Consider the following 18,410-nt stretch of genomic DNA (forward strand, 5'->3'; position numbering starts at 1 on the left):
CGGAAGTACAGGAAGGAAACAATGCTCTTGTAAGTGGATAATAAGCGCACATATAAATATTCTTAATTTCCTTTTCTTCCTTAATAAATAATCAATAACAATAAGTTTATACAATAGGAATTTACAAATTGCCGAAGCAACTACAGCGTAAATTCTCCATCTTAACCTTTTAGTAAATAAAAATAAACAGCAAATCATTACCTGTCGCACTCACGCGCACTACACGAACACCAGTATTACAATCTTAGGAGGAAATAGTGGTAATATTTGAGTTTGTGTCTGAATTGCACTCATTGTCTATTCCTTGAAACAGAAATTTAAAATGCTGCACATACGGCTGACAATGTTCGCCCCTCGTGAAGGCCGTGGTATTGTGCAGCCTCAGGTTGCGCTGCTCGAAAAACTTAAAGACCGAATGAAAGAGTGTCGCGTCGTCGGCGGCTTTCGCCGCCTCTAAGAATTTTCTCGCAGACACCTGATCCACCATGCCAACCGATCGAACATATCTGAAAGGCGATGACGTATGAGCACACGTCCAAATATTGTTATCCAAATAAAAATGGTCTTTGAAATTACCGCAGAGCAGCCAAGATATGTCCCTTCGATAGAAGCACTTCGATTATCTCCTCGTGCGCGTTTCCCAGTCGCTTCAGCATGTCCAACGCCAGCTGATGCGCCGCCGGATACAAGTTTTCCAGAGAAAGCAGCAAGCAGGCTAAAGGCTTCGAATCGGCGACTACGTGATACTGCAACAATTGATGGAGTTGATAATACGCCTTTCGATGCACCAGCGTCGTGATGACCAATTCGTGCAAGTAATGTTGCACTGGTATTCCGTGCTCAGCTAATGATCTGCAAAGTTCCATAGTTACTTGAATAAAATAAACTGATTCCATAAATCCATTGTAAGCTAATCGTCTGTTAAAATTCTTGTGTACCTGATATACTCGAGCAGAACCCATATTATCATTTTTGGTTCTATTGTGTTTTCAGGAAACTTGGATAATATATGACTGTACATGTCGCTCTGATCGAGCAGCAATTTATATTTAAAATTTTCGGCCACTGTCGTTACGTTTTTTACGTTATTCTGCAAAGGCGTTCCCATCTACAATTGACAAATAAATATATGTAATGTTGCTAATCATTATGTATGAAGAAAAATATAATCTAATCTTACCTGATTTTGTATTTCGCTTTCTAAGTAATTTCTGTACACGGAATTAAGCTTATCAAATATGGTCGGCATTTCCATTAAGCTCACAGGTAATTGCGTCATGAAGCTCTGCAAGACTTGGATTAATATCTGCTTGGCATTGGACCGCTGCATTAAAAATTCTATTAGGAGTACTTTATCCGTAATTAATTTCACTAAAGCTTCCAGTCTGAGCTCAATGTACCTATGTTGTTAAGAAATAAAGAAAAGAGTGTGTAGATATAAGAATGATTTAAAATATGAAAGATAGTAGTTAAATAAATATACCATAAACAACCCAGCTTTACATCAATTATAATATTTGGTTGGAAAACGACCCAATTAGGGGAATCTATGTAATGTTAAGGCATTTTACTTAAATCAATAATGCTCATAAATATTATACTTGAATAAATAAGCATTAATTTTCAGTTCAAATTAAAGGATACATAACTGGCATGGCTGATACATCTGATCAGACAATGTTGTACCTGGTACTTTCAAATTGAATGGCTTAATGGGTTTTGCTGTAGCTACGCTAGTGTGATGCATTACTGTTCCATCACTCACACCAGACAGCATGATGTCAAATATCATTGACGTCTATATATAAAAGTATCCAGTTAAATTTTGTTATTTTAAATTAAACTACAGTTAACAGCATACATACCTTTGATGCTTGGTGATGAACAATGATAAGATTATCAACAACATTTATAGCAAATCTACCACTCACATCAAGTTTCAACATATGACTTTTCTTAATGGTCATCATTCTGTAAGAAAATATAGTTGTAACATTGCATAGCATTAATTACACTCAGAACAATAAAATGCGACTCTCACTTTTGTACAGTATAAACATATACAAACGCCGTCCCCATTGATCGATTGGCTCCTGGTTGATGCCGTAACAGAATTATACAAGGTGTCCCATATAATACTGCCAATGCTACATCTCTTTCAGAGACAGCTAGTTTTCCTGCTTTTGTTACACTATGTTCAACTAAAACAATAACATCATAAGTGCAAAAATAATTTTTGTTGAGTTTGCTATCTAAATATATACTGCTTTTTACTAACTTTCAAACTTTGTTAATTTGTGCAGATTGCCAGGTGTGACATGCAATGCTTGTATTTGATTGCCAACTGTCCCAGATGATAGTAATACTAGATAACTCTTGGGGCAAAATACAAACCAATTTACACCTAAACTCAAGCACTTCAATGCCCTAACATTACGTTTCTCTGGATTAACCTGAAAAAGCATCGAGTACAAAATTGATTGACGTAAATTGTTCATGGATATACAGTATAGTACAAAATATATCATAAAAATACTATCATAATAGTACAAAAAATAACATAAAGATTTCTTACATGAAACAATTCTACTCCATGATCTGTGACTACAAGTATCTCAGTGCCATGTGTCCAAACAAAACCATATATTGTGGCGTTTTTCCCTTTGCACGGCTGAGAATACTCGATATGATCCAATCCGGTAACAGGAGAGTAATTAACAAATTCAACTGATGTGTTGGTGCGTTGAATTGCAAGTACAGTCATGTCAGGAGAAAACTTAATGGATATTACCGGGCCCTTGTCTTCCATCCGAAAATTTAAGTTCTGGTCCGGGCCCTTAACGAGCACTCCTGTAACACCTCCTGACCGAACAGCAAACACCTATACACAAATTGTTTATTACAGTTCACGTCAAGTGGAGAAAAAATATTCGCCGACTGAAAAAATCGACTAACTTGCTGTTTTGAGTCATCAAAAAACACATTCGTGAGGCAGCTGACTGATTCGAACCTGATAGGATCAGGAGACAATTCCAAATAATAATCATCGCTGTTTCCTCGATCATCAGCTTCCATGTCTGGCATATCTAATCATCTATCTGAAATTTGACAGCTCTCATTACGTTACGGATGAAATTCTAAAACAGTGCTGCCGGTCTAAGAAGTAAGAAAACCCTTCTTACATTTTAGTTATTCCCTATATTAATCTAAGGCTATATCCACAATTGTATATAAATAAAAACTAGACCAATCACTTTAAATTCATGTTCAATATATAATTAATCGATTTTTTCACACCCTATGCAAGTTTGTGAATACATCCTAAAGAAAATTATAGTAAAACTGAAAAATCTTTATTTCATTATTTTTGTTAAACATGAGCATGAATATAATGCATATATATAAGAAATTAATTAAAAATAAAATAAAAAATATTGTTTTAATTACTCTATGCTACTATTAATTGTAATGTTGATGACTAATTTTTATATTTTTAGATATAAAATGTAAGAAATAAGAAATAAAAATATCAGGAATTGTTTTATATTTTTTATTTAACTATATTTAGTATAGTGAATATTGAATTACATTGCATTTAATTGTTGATGATACGAAACTCGTTGAACTTTTGGAAAACTATATTGTTTTCCTTATAGTTTTTCCATATAATCATCAATAAAATTACAATTTTCTACGTAGACGTTATATTAAATAGATTTACATGTAACGTTATAATTTATAAAAACGGACACATTACAGGACACGTTACAAATGCACTAATCTTTAAAATCGCATCATATATATTTTTTTGAGATTTATTTTTTTTTAAAAAAGTTGGTGATGCTTTTAGATCCTGTTGCTGCTTTTTGCCGGGCTAATTCCTTTTTACCAGGAGGAGCAATCTTCTGAACCTGTAAAAAAAAATAAGTAGGCATTTGAATAACAATATTTCAAAAATGTGACGTTTCAAAAAATTCTACAATTTTATAACTTGACATTTTATAGCTATTTACTAAAATAACTAACCTTTTCAGGTTTTAAATTTTTCGTCTTTGGTTTTGGTGTTGGATTCTCTTCAAAGCTATCTTTTTTAACCTTCTTCTCATCAGATCCATCTTTAGGACTATTTAACTTGCGTTTTTTATTCTCTGCTTCATCGGGAATATTCAAGTGTTGTGCCAACTTCTTTGAAAGATCTTCAGCAAGGTATTCTGATACAATACCGTGTGCATATTTCAAATATTCTAGAAGAAAATTTTTGGTAAGAACTTTGTCAATAAATTCACCTTGCTTGCAGATGATAGCCTACAAAAATCGTTTGAAAGAAATCTTGTTACATCATTGAACATTAAAAATTCGTTAAATATTATTTTACATACTACATTTTATTATGATTTATGGTATAGCGTTGTGATCGCAATTTATACGATTGTTTTATTTACCTGCTTCTGTATCAATTTCAAATTTAGTACTCTTAACATAAGTGGCACTCACAGCACCTTGAGATACATGAACTCCTTTCTGTTTTAATACATCTGCTACCCTTTCTACCTTTTTTTGCAACCATTTCAAAGATTTCTCTTCATTAAACTTAAAAGCTTGTAATGATTCTTCTCCCTTGCGATCGGCAACTAAAGATAGTTCCAAATTTTTACATTGTGCTAAGCGAGATGTTTCTGGAAAATCTTCATCCCAAAGACATTGTTCCAAAGGCTGTGCTAATTGTGACTGTAATAAAATTCATTTCTTAATGACTTGAACTAGATCTTATATATAACCATAAAAGTATCAAAATAAAATTTTACATTTACCTTTCTTAAGTATGGTAGAACTAAAAAGATTGGATCAATTGGCGTTGACAAGTGCAATTTGCCATCAGATTTTACACTATCATCGATAAACCAAGATCTTTTGTTTTCGTCAAAGATTAAAACTTCTTGCACTGTGATATTTCCAGGACTGAATGAAAATGCAGCTGGCTTATTAGAAGCTGGATGTCTAAGTTTCACAACATCTGCTTGATTTTCATTTATGCTATTTGCACCATCTGAGAAACAGATAGTTTTATAAATGCAAAGCTTGGAAATTGATTGATAAGCACATTGCTGTGTATGTACAATGATTGAAAAAAATTAATTAAAAAATGGTAAAAATAATTAACGCACCAAACTGTAACGAATCGTTTGTATTCACTAATTTTTGCACTCACTAATTTTTGCACTCACCTTTCATAAGAAACACCCACGTATTCGGCTGATTACTACTTGACGTTTTAACACACTTTTGAGGTGAACCTTTGGTACGCGGCATTTTCCCGCGTATTTGCACACTCTTATGGTTTCTATCGACTATATTTTTAATTATTCAGAATCAGAACATTCGCTTGCTGTGTATACACGCAAAATTCAATGATCAGCCATTTTTCATAAGCAAATTCGATCTAGGTTTCTCACAGTTTATAAACGTTGCTTCGCTTGTATACGAGTTGGGGTGCGTTCAGTAAAAGTAAGCGCTGCTGCAGCGCTGCATGGCGGCTGTAAATCATCTGCTATACTGGACCGCTGCATGAAATACTGTGAAATACGCAAAAGCGATACGTCAGTGCTTTGAAGAATCAATTAATACAATTTCGTTAGTATTTTATATTTTTTACATTATGACCAGTTTGTCAACATCCATAGACTCTTCTATCGATGAGCCGTTTACAGAAGAACAAGAAATGATGCTTTACACAAGTATAAAAATGGTTAGGTTAGGTTATATGCAATTTTAAAGTAATATTTCAAAACATTTTATGTGATATGCATTTTGCTGAAATATCTTCTGCTTGAATTTGTTGCAGAATCTACAAGAAGTTCAGAAATCTATGCAGAATATTAATTTGAGATTAAAGAGCATACAAGAAAATATGCATATCACAGAAGCTTTGATGGATGCAATCGAAACAAAGACCTCAGAAACCAATCAGAATTGACAATTATTTCAATATTAAATTAAAATGTTTAATATAAGATTATTTATAATTTGAGAAATTTTGAGACATTGTCAATATTAAAAAATAATATTTTTTATATGTTAATGCTTATTAATATAAAAAATAATATCTGCAAAAATAAATCCTAAAGTTTTGCGGCTGAAATGGTATTAACAAAAAAATGTGTATTTTTATAAAATAAAAGTCCAGTATTAGAAATAAAAGATTAAAAAATTATATGATTATATCTTTTTATACTTTAATTTTCTTATTTTTTCACAAACAATTTTTCCTTTAAGTTCATACATCATAGTTTGAACAATAATTGAATATTTTCCTGCTTGAATAATAGTTAAATATCTTTTGCTATATAACCTTCAAGTGTCGAGAATGTATGTACAAGCTATATATTCTTGACACTGACTGATGTAAAATTATCATGCTTGGTCAATCACAATAAGTGTGCGCATTTAGTTCACACATTTATGAATACAATAATGGGATTTTTTTCATAGAGACAGTGTGGGTAAGAATAATAAATACATCTCGCAGAGTGTATCGTACCACAGAACGCGCATCGCCTCTGTTCTAAAAGTTCACGTTCTCCGTGATAATCCACAAATAATAGTGAAACATTTTATACAACTATTTTATATCGATTATAAAATTTCTAAAATTTTAATTAACAATGTTTCTGCACGGTGTCTTTATATTTCTGGCCATTCCATCCTGGCTTGGGTAAGAAACGCATTTCTGTTTCATTTTTTTTTCTTGTACAATAGAGATACAATAAGTTGTGAAAATTAGAACAATAAATATAAGAAGGTTTTAGTTAAAATAATTATTGAATTTTTTCGAAAATTGATAAGAAAAAGTGCTAAATCTGCAATCTATACTAAAATGATCTTGAAAATAATTTTTTTAAATATATTTTTGAAAATGTTATATAATATTATATAATGTGTTTACGTGCACAATTGTTTACATTATTAAGATAAGAATGTGATCAGACGATATGCAAGTTTATACAGTAACACGTGTTATCACGAATTTTAACTTCGCGGTGGATGATTGAACTATTTAAATCATTCTTAGCACACGTAGCCTGCATTTGCTATTTGTGATTCAGCTCCGCGTAGTTGTTCTGGATAGAAATTTATATTTCATATTTTACACCTGCAAATCAAAAACACTGTTGATAAATGTGTGTAGAGACTTTTTTTCATTTTGAAAGATAAAATTTTTCAGATATATTCACGAACAATTTTGGAATATATACTAACAAATTAATTTTTTCTTTTTTCAGAGAGAGCTGCGAGATGGCTGCGAGAGAATCGATTACAACAACAACGTGGGGATCAGTGAACGGTCAGGAAGTAAAAAAATTCACACTAAAGAACAAAGCTGGTCAAGAGATCGATGTTGTGACATATGGTGCGACTGTGACCGCCGTCAGGACGCCGGATAAAAAGGGTAACACAGTTGACGTCGTGCTTGGTTTTGATAATGTTGAAGGTATGTATTCGTTAAAGACGGCTTATTTAAGAAATAAATATTTGATAAGATGTTCGATTAATTACAGATTAATTTTATTATTATTGTAATAAAATATATAAAAAAACAAATTTTAAAATACTAATAAAGTTTTAAAACGTGAAACACGTTGTTATAATTTTATAGCAGTGAATACATCTTGCACGCACAGAAAATAACTTTATGCACAAAAGCTTATAAATAGACAAACCGAAGTTATTTTGAAAAACAAGATAGATTATTTCGATCGATCATGACAGTAGTATAACAATCCTAGGATATCAGTCGTCGAGCAATCCATACTTTGGTGCCACTATTGGACGAGTTGCGAATCGTATCGGCAAGGCGAGTTTCATCGTGGACGGTCAACGTTACAATGTATCGAAGAATATAGGCGAAAACAGCCTTCACGGTGGTGTTCACGGTTGGAATTCAAAGGTATGGAATGCCACAGTCGAGGGTGACCGCGTCGTAATGACCTTGGTCAGCGAGGATGGCGACGAAGGCTACCCGGGAACGGTAACGACAACAGCAACTTTTCAATTGAGCGATGACGGAGAATTGCGTATAGAGATGCAAGCTAGATCTACAAAGGCGACGCCGATTAACTTGACAAATCACAGCTACTTCAACCTCGCTGGACAGGTGTGTAGACTTCTCTACTTTTTACTACATTTTGGATTGACTAATATTGATTAAGATAGAAAATCCAATGGCTACCAAAAAAAAGCATAATGTATTTATCAAGTTTAAAATTTCATTATTGAGAAAGTCATTATAAGAATGCATTATGAATGTCAACATATGAATATTAGCCAAATATCAATTTAAAAATATTACATAAATTTTCACAACAGAACAATAGTGTTAAAAAAATAAAACTAGGATTAATTGATCATGAAAGGTCATCACAGATCTCTGTAAATATTTTTTCAGGCTACAAATGCGGCGGAACTGTATAAACACGTGGTTACGCTAAACGCGGATCGCTGGACCGTCACGGACAATGAGAGTATTCCTACTGGCGAGATACGATCGGTCGCGAACAGCGTAATGGACCTTAGGAAACCGACCACGCTCGGTGATGTCATCGACAAAGTGCCAGGCGGCGGTTACGATTACAATTTCTGCTTGCCAGAGCCGTATGACCATAGAAAAGTTAATTTTGTCGCCAAAGTGCTACATCCGGCCTCGGGACGCTGTTTAGAAGTGCACTCAAATCAACCAGGTGTTCAGTTCTACACAGCTAATTCTCTCTCAGATGTCATTGGGAAAAATGGAACAGAATACTTGAAACACGCTGCTTTCTGCTTAGAAACTCAAAATTATCCCGATGCTATAAATCATGTAAGTTTCTCTGAAGAAATATTTTTTTAAATTGCAAGAGTTGATAACCTGCCGCAAACATTTACACTAAATCTCAGCACATTATTGCAATCTTATCATGATGTAATAAACTAAAAATGGAAACACATAGATGATGTAACATATGAAAGCAATGAAAGCACAGATTAAGACTGAATATGAAAAACTAAATATGAAATTTATTAATATCATAGAGAGAAAGAGAGAGAGAGTTCTGATTTACTAAGATCGTTTACTGTTTAAGGATTTTACATTAATTTTGTATGACTTTTTTTTACAGAAAAACTTCCCCAACAGTGTACTACGACCAGGCGATATATACAATCACATTGTTATATACAAATTTGGAGTGGAAATTTGATGCATATCCAACTATTACCGCAAACTGGAAAGTCAGATAAATATTAAATATGGAGTATATCTTATATTGTTATTCTTTACTTTGTCTTTAAGGATTGTGCTAACACAAAAATTAAATATCTATGTACTAACAAACTTGATATATTTCTTATAATGTAAAATAAAAATTTATTCATGCTTTTCTCACAAATATTGTAATTGCTACTAAAGTTGCTAATAAAGTTTCATATTACAAATAATTAATAATATATAATCAAATACATACTTAATTGGATAACGATGGCGACAAATTAACTTCTAAAGGATTATGCTTCTTTTTGGTAGCTGAGGAATCCAAATTTTCTAGTAATCTCTCTTGTCGTTGTTGCGTTATGGGTGCTGTTGCTGGTGTATAACGATCAGATATCCATCCTTCCAAATTGTATCCGATAAATCCAATAATGCCCACAAAAGGAAACGTAATATATATACCAAACCTGCTTGCTATAGATCTCACAGCTAAGTACCACATTTTTTTAAATGGACTAAAATAAGAAAATTATTTTAATTATTTTCGGAAAATGCAATATTTATAATATTTATGTACTCATTATGAATGTTAGTGTAAATATTTACTCAAATATTTATTTAAAAATATTATACTACATAAATCTTCATGAGATGATACTAAAATAAAAAAATCAGAATCCTAACTATACTCTAAAACAGGATGCTAAATATAAATGCAAAAATAAAAATCCAAAAGGAATTATCTAACAATATTCTGAAATAAATATTACTTGCAATGATGCCTCGTGCAGGTTACGTATTTTCTGTTGGAAAAATTCGTTTTAAAACTATTACAGTTGGCATCACTGAAGACTAACGTCAGAGTTGATGTTGTGTAAAGATCGGTGAAGATCTGTGAGTAATCGATTAATTTTGATAATTCTTTATCAATTCACGATGCCTGCAACAAATACTGAAGACCATACTGAAGATCCATATGCACATGTCGCAAAAGGAACCTTGAAATTGAAGAGCGACCAGACGGTGAGCAAAAAGTAAGTACTCTTATTTTCATCTTTCAATTTAGGTTAAGTTTGTCGTAAACTTAGTTTGTCTACACTTAATTACGTTTTTCACATGATATTTTATTTATAAATAATGTTTCCTTTTTTTGTTTAAGTAATCGATTAAAATAACTAATTGTCAAAATTGTGTCTTTTTGTAGAAAAAAGAACAAAGATGGAAAGAAAAAGAAGCTAGTGGAAGTATCGAAGATAATTGAGGAAGAGAAACCTGAAACAGTGGAAGTAAAACGAACGAAAGCAGAGCTGGCTTTTCAGAAAATGCAAGAAAAAATGGTAAGTCATACACAATATTTACTACACATTTACTATATTAATAAATAATTAAATTTTAAGAAATTTTAATATTAACATTCAATATTACTTTACAGCAAACCGAGAGAATCAAGCAAAAAGCTTCCAAGACACATAAACAACGAGTGGAGGAATTTAATCGACACCTGGACAGCTTAACCGAACACTTTGACATACCTAAAGTGAGCTGGACAAAATAAACTCTCTTATGTTTCTCAACAATTCATTTATACATACATGTATATATAAAGTAAAAAATTAGTCTCAATTTATGTTAAAAATATAAATATTTGTGTTTTATATGATTATTTTAATCTTTAAGTATTTGCATTAATTAAGCTAAGTAACTTTTTTTATATTCTTTTCTGTTTAAGAAAAAAATTAAAATGGTTGTACATAAACTATTCTATTATTAAATTTTTAAGTTTTAAAGAAATTTTGGCTTTGTGTCAGCAAGACAGATAACTTTTATGTATTTATACTTAGGAATTAAATAAATTATATCATTCTTTGTATATAATTTATATAAAAATTATCATTATAATATTACAAAACATTGTACTTTGTATTTTTTAAAATTGTATAAAATATCCTTCATAATACATTTAGTAAAATTGTTAAATGTATTTTGTTTCACACACAATGAGGATGGAATATTGTTCGTTTTATGATAATAAACATAAATTTGCTTCAAAAAATTTTAATTCTAAAACTTATAAAATTATAGAATAATACAAATATGTTAAACATTGGTCAAAATGTTAATTAAAATATGTTTCAAAATTTTAGTTAAAATATTCGACATGAGATTATATAATATAATCATTAACCTCATTCATATACATACAATAAAATAAATAATTCGTTCAGTGCATAAACTAGAATGCATCTTGTAAGAGATTCTTTATAACTCCTTGTGATTCTTTGTATAAATTCTGAAATTCTTTGGACGGATCTCTGGACGGATACATCAAAATAGAAACGTTGTACTATATCAAAATAAAAAACCTACATTGTACATTGTCTACTTAGATTAGACACGATTATGTTTATAGAATTGTGTTAAGGCACATATGTAACGACATACATATATAATTACACAATGGACGGAATACGTATAGATTGCTGACGTTAAAGCATACTATTATAAGAATTCATTAAAACTTATACTAAACGCGATATTTCTTATCCGATATTTATCGCGCCATTATTGTTATGAATTAACTTTACGAGAGCTAATAATGGTATGATCCTCGTATGAAGAATTATTTATAAATTCTTGGAATAAGAAATATAACTACTAATGAAACGATGAACAAGAACGAAGAACAACTTTTTACGTTGCCGCCGTTAAAGGTGAAAATGTTGATGTAATTCTCTGTTTGTATCCAAGGATTGGAACCATCGTCGAAATACATCGGACACGCATCACGTTCACGCTCATATTCCTATTATTGGATAATATATCAGTAATTGTAGCTTCAATTTAAGGCGCATTACTCATTTTTTTCATATTAAAGCATTTCCTCACCTGTAAATCCAGCGCAACGGTGGCACCTTCCGTGACATTTTGACTTGTTACATCTTGCTTGATACTGCAATACGGACCAATGGCCTGAGACATAAGAATTCTATTCAAATCAGCCCTCTGATAGACCCAGCAACGATATTTGCTGTGAGGATCCAGATCGTCGTACGTTATTAAATACGATTTTAAATTTTCTTTCCAATATCCGATGCATTTCATTCTGTAATCCGGTTCACCTGTGAAAATAATATTATAAATAAAGCTACGTGATCGACCGGACGTATCAAGTATTGTTTAATGAAATTTACTGTAAATGTCAACTGGTTTTCCCAAGTGATCTACAGACAAGCAATATGTCTCGTCAATGGAGATCTCCTTCTGTTCAGTACTGCAGACCGAAAAGTCAGAAATATTCTGTTTACAGTAAATATTTGGCCGAGGAGATTTAGTGATACCGCCTAAAATTCTAGTCTCAAAGGGAATGTCTCCTACTTGTTTGAACATAAATTTTCCAGCTACCGGACAGCGCACCGGAACAGGATCTTTCGCTGAAAGTTAAAAAATAATGTAGTAGAATTAATCACGATGCAACGGAATCTAAATTTATATTGGAATTACCTAAATACAGATCATATTTCCACTTTTCCTTATTAGGAAACTGAACCCAAGAGCACACTGTATGAAAATTGTCTTTTATCACAGCTATGCCACGTCGGTATCTAATAACGTTATGATGTCGCCGTACAAATTCGAAGCAAACATAATCCTTTTGACTGTAAATTTAATTCAAATAATGTGTAAGTATTTCTAAACGGTCTGTCTCTTTATAGAAAGACTAACTTAATTCAAATATGAAGACACTTTTTTTAAAAAAAGATTCAAACTAACATACCATCCATCAACGGTCAATCTTGCCATCATTACTTTTGCATCCCTTTGCTCGCGGCAAACGTAAATTGTTCGTCGATAACGTCCTACATCCGGATAATGGGTCTCAATAATGTGTGTCTCGTTAATCACAACGTCCGCATCTATGTTATTAGTATTTATCCAATTCCCAACCATGTCCTGGGGTAAACGGCAATTTGGCTCGACCACTTCGGCTTTAACCGGAGTGATTCGCAAACGTTCGGGACTCTTTTCCACAGTTTTAAGAGTATTACACTCGGCAGTAATCGATACACCAATATATAAATCATCGTCACGATTCCTTAAGAAGCATCTGTATTTCTCGTCCTTCCGAGATTCCTTCGTATTCGCTACCGCGAAAAAATGATTCTTGTCTACAAACCAGTCGCCCAAGCAACTATATTCCACCACTAAAATGAGAAAATATTTTACATTTTTTGCCACAGTATCAAAATGTATGAAGACATCTTATACAAAAATTAGAAAAAAAAGATTTATTACATCCATCGAGAGTTCCCTCCATTCCAGGACATTTCTTATAAGTAATGTTAAATTTCTGGTTAGTTATAAGAAATTGGCTTCCTGCAGTCTGACAAGATCTTATTTGCGCATCTGGTTGATTACACTCTCCTGTAAATCTAAATCGATTCTGAAATAATAACAATAATGATACATAAGTATATCCATATTATATATATATTAATATATGGAGTTGCGTGTGTATATCTCTTTACTTGATAAGCAAATTGCCAGACTCCTTCCAAAGCAGATCTACAGTTTACAGGTGTATAGTTTTCTTTGAATAATGTTATGAACTGCTGGTTTACATTTAAATCTTTACAAACATTCTCTACTGTGGGTTCTACTCCAGCGGCTAAGTTCAAACAAATTACTATAACAGAATACAAAAGTTATGGATTAAGCATTCTATATATTATAAATTAGACTTTGAGTTAAACAGCATAGTCCTATTCCTTCACTTACCTTCAAGCTTCTCCAATATGTTCACTGTCCTAACAATAAGCTGCACACAATGATAACAGGTGGTTTTTACGGTCATATCACGAAATACGAATGAGTGATTTGTATTATATCGGCTAGTCATGTGTATACATTCACCCCGTCCAGTCATACTGTCATCATTTATTTCTGTCAAGGTATTCCTGCCATTTTCCCATGAAAACCAAGTTCCACGAATATTAATTGGAGTTTGGCAACCTGACAATCTTGTCTCCTTAGCTATGATAACTGTCAGATAATATATCCTTTTATTAGTTTAATGTAATCATATTCCAAAATTTGGCGATATATTTTTCATATACTTGTTACTAAAAAATATAAGTTAAAAAAAAATACTATAAGTCAAATTTTCATGAAATTAAGATATATGTATAAATTTACACTTATGTTTTCTAATTTATTACACAGTTTACTTCAATTTAAAAATATACAATTTACGTATGTGAACAGCATATAAATGTAATATGATAAAAATAAAAGATAAATTTAAAAAAATTTGATAGATGAATGTATGTAATAATTTTACGCTCAAACCTATAGTACTTCACTAAAAAAATGAAAGATACTTACCGTACCACAAAAAGCACGTTACAGCTAGGCTAAGCCAGCGTTTCATTATTGCTTTTAGAAACGTAAAAATAATTCAAAACATCGAGTTTTTTGACAAAGCACTGACAAGTATCGAAAAATTTACGACAAACCTAAATCCACCTAAACCTAAACATGCCCCACCTTGTTAATAGTTACAATGCACGATGTATATAGTTATACGACGCAATGGTGACGCATTCTTTCAAGTATGCACACACACATGCAAAAGGGGTAATTAATTTGTAAGTGCATATAGCATTTCGCTACCCAATAATAGAACGTCTCTTTTAGGTATTTTACGTTTTTGTCACTAAACACAATTTCTTACTGGACGTTGAATAACGATGCAGTGTGAATCCTCCATAAGTTTTCCGCTCATGTTTTGAACACGTCACTTCAATGAGCCGACGTGTCTCATGGCAAGAACGAAGTGACGAATAGTTCGCAATGAAGCTCGTGAATAGGTTATTCTGTCTATTTTTCGTGTTTGCCGGTGCAAATGCCGGCGGATCGACCCTTGTCTTGTTGGACAACCTTGCAATTAAAGAAACTCATTCAATATTCTTCAAGACATTGCAGGGTAATCACATAATATCATTGTTATCTCTGTAATCGCAACTGACATTCTATCGCTAGCGGCTTTTCTTAATAACAGTTTTTCATATTTTTTTAGTGTTATACGATGCTGCTAACATCAATATACATTTGAAATGCTAGCCACGTTTATGAACATCGAGACTAAATATTTAAAACAAATATTTCGACATATTGTAGTTTTTTATTTTCTTCAAACTTAATAACCATACTAGAACAAGCAGTGATATTAATTCTCAAGAATTTTCACATTGCTTATCGTTATAAATATTTGCAACAAAATATTCTATTCATCTTTATTCTGATTATTATTGAATTATTCTTTTATATATCTATAATATGTTGCATATCTGATGTAGCTACATCATTTATATAGTTTATTAATTATGGATTTAACATTAATAAATTTGTTTATATTTTGTTATTAAGAATCAGTTGCAAATGTACTTAATAGCACTTAATTAATATATATTTTAATTATGTTACAGATAGCGGCTATGTATTAACTTTCAAGTCAGCCGATGATGCAAACTTACAACTTTCAAAGTATGGCGAATATTTGTACGAACATCTGATCATATTTGCACCCACAGTTGAAGAATTTGGTGGTGCTCTAAGCGTGGAAGCAGTAACTGAATTTATAGATGGTGGTGGAAATGTTTTAATAGCTGGTTCCTCACATTCTGGCGATGCTTTGCACGAATTGGCCTCGGAATGTGGCTTGGAAATTGACGAAGAAGGCTCAACTGTAATTGATCATATGAATTATGATGTTTCCGATAGTGGTCAACATACCACTATAGTAGCAGATCCGACAAATTTGATAGACGCCTCAGTTATTGTTGGAAACAAAGCCATCCCTCCATTGCTCTATCGAGGAACTGGATTGATTGCAGACACAGATAATCCATTAATTTTACGTTTATTATCAGCGTCTACCTCGGCGTATACTTATAATCCAGACCAACCAGTCAAGGAGTATCCACATGGTGTTGGCAAAAACACTTTGCTGATAGCAGCTCTGCAGGCCAGGAATAATGCCAGAGTTCTGTTCTCAGGTTCCTTATTTTTCTTCAGTGATGAAGCATTTACCAGTCCTATTCAAAAAGGACAAGGTAAGCAAAATAATAGTAATAAAACAGTTAAATTAGTCGCAGACATTTTTTTTAGCAAAGATTTAGTAAGAAATTATAACTTGCAACTTTTCAATTATCAACATCTCTTGACATTTAATATTTTGTAGCAATTTAAAAATATTTTTTAATCCTTTTTTTCTAATTATCTTAAAATCTGATGTTTAAAACTTGATATTTGTATTTGTAATTAATGTTGGATTTAAAAAAATCTTATAAATTATTGATTGCTTGCAGGTGGTCAGAGATACGAGAAATCCGGTAATCAGATAGTGGCCAAGGCCATGGCACAGTGGGTATTCAAGGAGAACGGCGTCATACGTGTGTCTTCCGTTCACCATCATCGAGTCGGCGAGTCACAACCACCAGCAGCGTACACAATCATGGACGACGTGGTTTACTCGATCGACGTCGAGCGTCTGGCGAACGGCAAATGGGTGCCTTACGAGACAAATGATCTGCAGCTGGAATTTGTGCGCATCGACCCGTTTGTACGCATGACTATGAAGCCAGTAGGAAACGGTCGTTATGAAGGCAGATTTAAGATACCCGACGTGTACGGCGTGTATCAATTCAAAGTAGACTACACGCGTATCGGACTCACGCATCTTTATAGCACCACACAGGTTTCAGTACGTCCACTGCAGCACACGCAGTACGAACGTTTCATACCGAGTGCGTTTCCATATTATATAAGCGCGTTCTCTATGATGGGCGGTGTGTTTCTGTTCTCACTCGTATTTTTGCATTATAAAGAAGACACAAAGACAAAGTCTGAGTAACTTAACATCTTAATATTTGCAAATGTTATCATTGTTTATATTCTTTTTTTATTTGATCATTTTTCTTTGAACTTATATGATAGAAACCTTAATTTTTAATAGACTTTGAAACAATTTTTTTGTATTAATAGCATTTTCTAATACAATTTAATGTATAACAATCTCATGTATCACAAGAATCATATTCTTATATAAATGTCAAGACTTTAAGATATTTCTTGAAAAATAGTAAATTGAGAAATTTTCACGCGGTTTGCTCCAACATTTCTTTAAGAAATAGAACATTGTTTATGTATATATAAATTACTATAATAGATACTTTTATGTAATGCTAAGAGATCACTGTGAAAACCGAATAAATGTTAAAAATGATTCGCAATTAATATTACTGGAACTATAATATATTTTTGTTTGAAAATATAATCGCATTTAATGTATTTTAGATGCATTTTAAAAATTTATATGTCAAATTAGAATTTTGCTTTAACGGAATCTATTGAATCAAATTATTAATATTTAATTATTATTTTGATAATCAATCTTCTATTTTTAATAGGAGATTCTAATTTTGATAATCAAAAAATGGGTTTACTAATTGAACAAAAAATAAATAGAGATATCAAGATTAAATTTTTACCGTAGTATTTATTCTAAGTAAAAGATTTTTGAATAAAAAAATGAGACGTTTTTTGTATTGTAGATATTTATAATAGCCAATCAAAATGTATGCTTACATATATTTGTCCAATTTTATAGGAACTTTTGTTACTAAATGTTTTTTGCCTGAGACTGACACGCTTGACGCGCATGTGCAACTCGTCTGATCCGGCTAGCAACACGTAGCCAATCCGGACAAAGTTATTGAGAAATTCAAACGCGTGAAATTCAACGTATACTAGTTGATTTCTTCGTTACAGTAATCGTTGATGCTCACTTTATATCACAGCTGTAGATTTCCTACTTCACCGAGAATTAAGTGCACGAGTTACGTATAAGAAGAAAAAATTGGTGTTTGCACAACAATCGTGCTTTGGTGAATAATTTTTAACGAGGAACTTTCAGAATATACGGTTAAATGTAAGTAGATGTCTCGTTGATGTCTTGTTGATCTTCTGAACATCCATACGATGTAATTTATCTAAATCTCTGATTTGTCAATACTCCAATATTTTATTTTAATAATATTTTAAATAGCTATATTTATTGTTGTGTGTTGCAACATTTTATTATATCTTGCACATTTTTAAGTATTATATA

General features: G+C 32.1%; 6 protein-coding genes across 8 annotated transcripts; 3 read left to right on the top strand and 3 right to left on the bottom strand.

The window, feature by feature from the left end:
* Positions 1-57: 57 nt before the first annotated feature.
* Bulli (regulator of MON1-CCZ1 complex protein bulli) lies at positions 58-3,145 on the bottom strand. Its single transcript, XM_012371163.2, has 11 exons — positions 2,956-3,145; positions 2,576-2,881; positions 2,279-2,453; positions 2,042-2,201; positions 1,866-1,971; positions 1,645-1,798; positions 1,484-1,547; positions 1,181-1,400; positions 939-1,108; positions 577-852; positions 58-506 (listed from the first exon to the last, which is right to left on the bottom strand). Exons 1-11 carry the CDS (start codon positions 3,082-3,084, stop codon positions 245-247), a joined length of 2,022 nt encoding a protein of 673 aa, XP_012226586.1. The 5' UTR covers positions 3,085-3,145; the 3' UTR covers positions 58-244.
* A 391-nt stretch (positions 3,146-3,536) lies between these two features.
* LOC105674601 (ribonuclease H2 subunit B) lies at positions 3,537-5,362 on the bottom strand. Its single transcript, XM_012371055.2, has 5 exons — positions 5,226-5,362; positions 4,812-5,047; positions 4,443-4,728; positions 4,027-4,244; positions 3,537-3,911 (listed from the first exon to the last, which is right to left on the bottom strand). Exons 1-5 carry the CDS (start codon positions 5,308-5,310, stop codon positions 3,816-3,818), a joined length of 921 nt encoding a protein of 306 aa, XP_012226478.1. The 5' UTR covers positions 5,311-5,362; the 3' UTR covers positions 3,537-3,815.
* A 130-nt stretch (positions 5,363-5,492) lies between these two features.
* On the top strand, positions 5,493-10,275 carry LOC105674600 (galactose mutarotase). Of its 3 annotated transcripts, none has more exons than XM_012371054.2 (5): positions 5,493-5,631; positions 7,281-7,489; positions 7,785-8,152; positions 8,444-8,854; positions 9,153-10,275. In XM_012371054.2, exons 2-5 carry the CDS (start codon positions 7,294-7,296, stop codon positions 9,231-9,233), a joined length of 1,056 nt encoding a protein of 351 aa, XP_012226477.1. In that variant the 5' UTR covers positions 5,493-5,631; positions 7,281-7,293; the 3' UTR covers positions 9,234-10,275. The 3 variants fall into 3 exon arrangements, with proteins under 3 accessions (XP_012226477.1, XP_012226475.1, XP_012226476.1); XM_012371052.2 differs by lacking the exon at positions 5,493-5,631 and adding an exon at positions 6,329-6,712; XM_012371053.2 differs by lacking the exon at positions 5,493-5,631 and adding an exon at positions 6,940-7,178.
* Positions 10,140-10,896, top strand: LOC105674305 (protein FAM32A). Its single transcript, XM_067358397.1, has 3 exons — positions 10,140-10,275; positions 10,446-10,578; positions 10,674-10,896. The coding sequence occupies exons 1-3, from the start codon at positions 10,178-10,180 to the stop codon at positions 10,794-10,796; spliced, it is 354 nt and encodes a 117-aa protein (XP_067214498.1). The 5' UTR covers positions 10,140-10,177; the 3' UTR covers positions 10,797-10,896.
* Positions 10,897-11,280: 384 nt separating this feature from the next.
* Positions 11,281-14,830, bottom strand: udt (protein undicht). The gene is made up of 9 exons (XM_067358295.1): positions 14,624-14,830; positions 14,018-14,281; positions 13,768-13,925; positions 13,535-13,682; positions 13,017-13,443; positions 12,743-12,897; positions 12,433-12,672; positions 12,128-12,360; positions 11,281-12,044 (listed from the first exon to the last, which is right to left on the bottom strand). Exons 1-9 carry the CDS (start codon positions 14,667-14,669, stop codon positions 11,862-11,864), a joined length of 1,854 nt encoding a protein of 617 aa, XP_067214396.1. The 5' UTR covers positions 14,670-14,830; the 3' UTR covers positions 11,281-11,861.
* A 201-nt stretch (positions 14,831-15,031) lies between these two features.
* Positions 15,032-17,536, top strand: Ost48 (dolichyl-diphosphooligosaccharide--protein glycosyltransferase non-catalytic subunit Ost48). The gene is made up of 3 exons (XM_012370616.2): positions 15,032-15,224; positions 15,727-16,353; positions 16,609-17,536. The coding sequence occupies exons 1-3, from the start codon at positions 15,092-15,094 to the stop codon at positions 17,151-17,153; spliced, it is 1,305 nt and encodes a 434-aa protein (XP_012226039.1). The 5' UTR covers positions 15,032-15,091; the 3' UTR covers positions 17,154-17,536.
* The last annotated feature ends 874 nt before the right edge of the window (positions 17,537-18,410 follow it).

Source organism: Linepithema humile, chromosome 1 (genome assembly GCF_040581485.1).
Source record: "Linepithema humile isolate Giens D197 chromosome 1, Lhum_UNIL_v1.0, whole genome shotgun sequence".
Taxonomy (NCBI): Eukaryota; Metazoa; Arthropoda; class Insecta; order Hymenoptera; family Formicidae; genus Linepithema; species Linepithema humile.

Bases quoted from the DNA above. Each gene is read 5' to 3' on its own strand.
- Bulli (XM_012371163.2), bottom strand. From the start codon at position 3,084: ATGCCAGACATGGAAGCTGATGATCGAGGAAACAGCGATGATTATTAT. The intron at 2,454-2,575 runs GTAAGAAATCTT...ATGCTTTTTCAG, and splicing joins ATGGAGTAGAATTGTTTCAT to GTTAATCCAGAGAAACGTAA. The intron at 1,548-1,644 runs GTATCCTTTAAT...AACATTACATAG, and splicing joins GTATCAGCCATGCCAGTTAT to ATTCCCCTAATTGGGTCGTT.
- LOC105674305 (XM_067358397.1), top strand. From the start codon at position 10,178: ATGCCTGCAACAAATACTGAAGACCATACTGAAGATCCATATGCACAT. The intron at 10,276-10,445 runs GTAAGTACTCTT...GTCTTTTTGTAG, and splicing joins GACCAGACGGTGAGCAAAAA to AAAAAAGAACAAAGATGGAA. The intron at 10,579-10,673 runs GTAAGTCATACA...ATTACTTTACAG, and splicing joins AGAAAATGCAAGAAAAAATG to CAAACCGAGAGAATCAAGCA.
- Ost48 (XM_012370616.2), top strand. From the start codon at position 15,092: ATGAAGCTCGTGAATAGGTTATTCTGTCTATTTTTCGTGTTTGCCGGT. The intron at 15,225-15,726 runs GTAATCACATAA...ATTATGTTACAG, and splicing joins ATTCTTCAAGACATTGCAGG to ATAGCGGCTATGTATTAACT. The intron at 16,354-16,608 runs GTAAGCAAAATA...GATTGCTTGCAG, and splicing joins TCCTATTCAAAAAGGACAAG to GTGGTCAGAGATACGAGAAA.
- udt (XM_067358295.1), bottom strand. From the start codon at position 14,669: ATGAAACGCTGGCTTAGCCTAGCTGTAACGTGCTTTTTGTGGTACG. The intron at 13,926-14,017 runs GTAAGTGAAGGA...ATTCTGTTATAG, and splicing joins CATATTGGAGAAGCTTGAAG to TAATTTGTTTGAACTTAGCC. The intron at 12,898-13,016 runs GTATGTTAGTTT...TTAAATTTACAG, and splicing joins AGATTGACCGTTGATGGATG to TCAAAAGGATTATGTTTGCT.
- LOC105674601 (XM_012371055.2), bottom strand. From the start codon at position 5,310: ATGCCGCGTACCAAAGGTTCACCTCAAAAGTGTGTTAAAACGTCAAGT. The intron at 4,245-4,442 runs GTAAATAAAACA...ATTTTCTTCTAG, and splicing joins TGAAATTGATACAGAAGCAG to AATATTTGAAATATGCACAC. The intron at 3,912-4,026 runs GTTAGTTATTTT...TTTTTTTTACAG, and splicing joins AAAATTTAAAACCTGAAAAG to GTTCAGAAGATTGCTCCTCC.
- LOC105674600 (XM_012371052.2), top strand. From the start codon at position 6,663: ATGTTTCTGCACGGTGTCTTTATATTTCTGGCCATTCCATCCTGGCTT. The intron at 7,490-7,784 runs GTATGTATTCGT...TAACAATCCTAG, and splicing joins TGGTTTTGATAATGTTGAAG to GATATCAGTCGTCGAGCAAT. The intron at 8,855-9,152 runs GTAAGTTTCTCT...TTTTTTTTACAG, and splicing joins ATCCCGATGCTATAAATCAT to AAAAACTTCCCCAACAGTGT.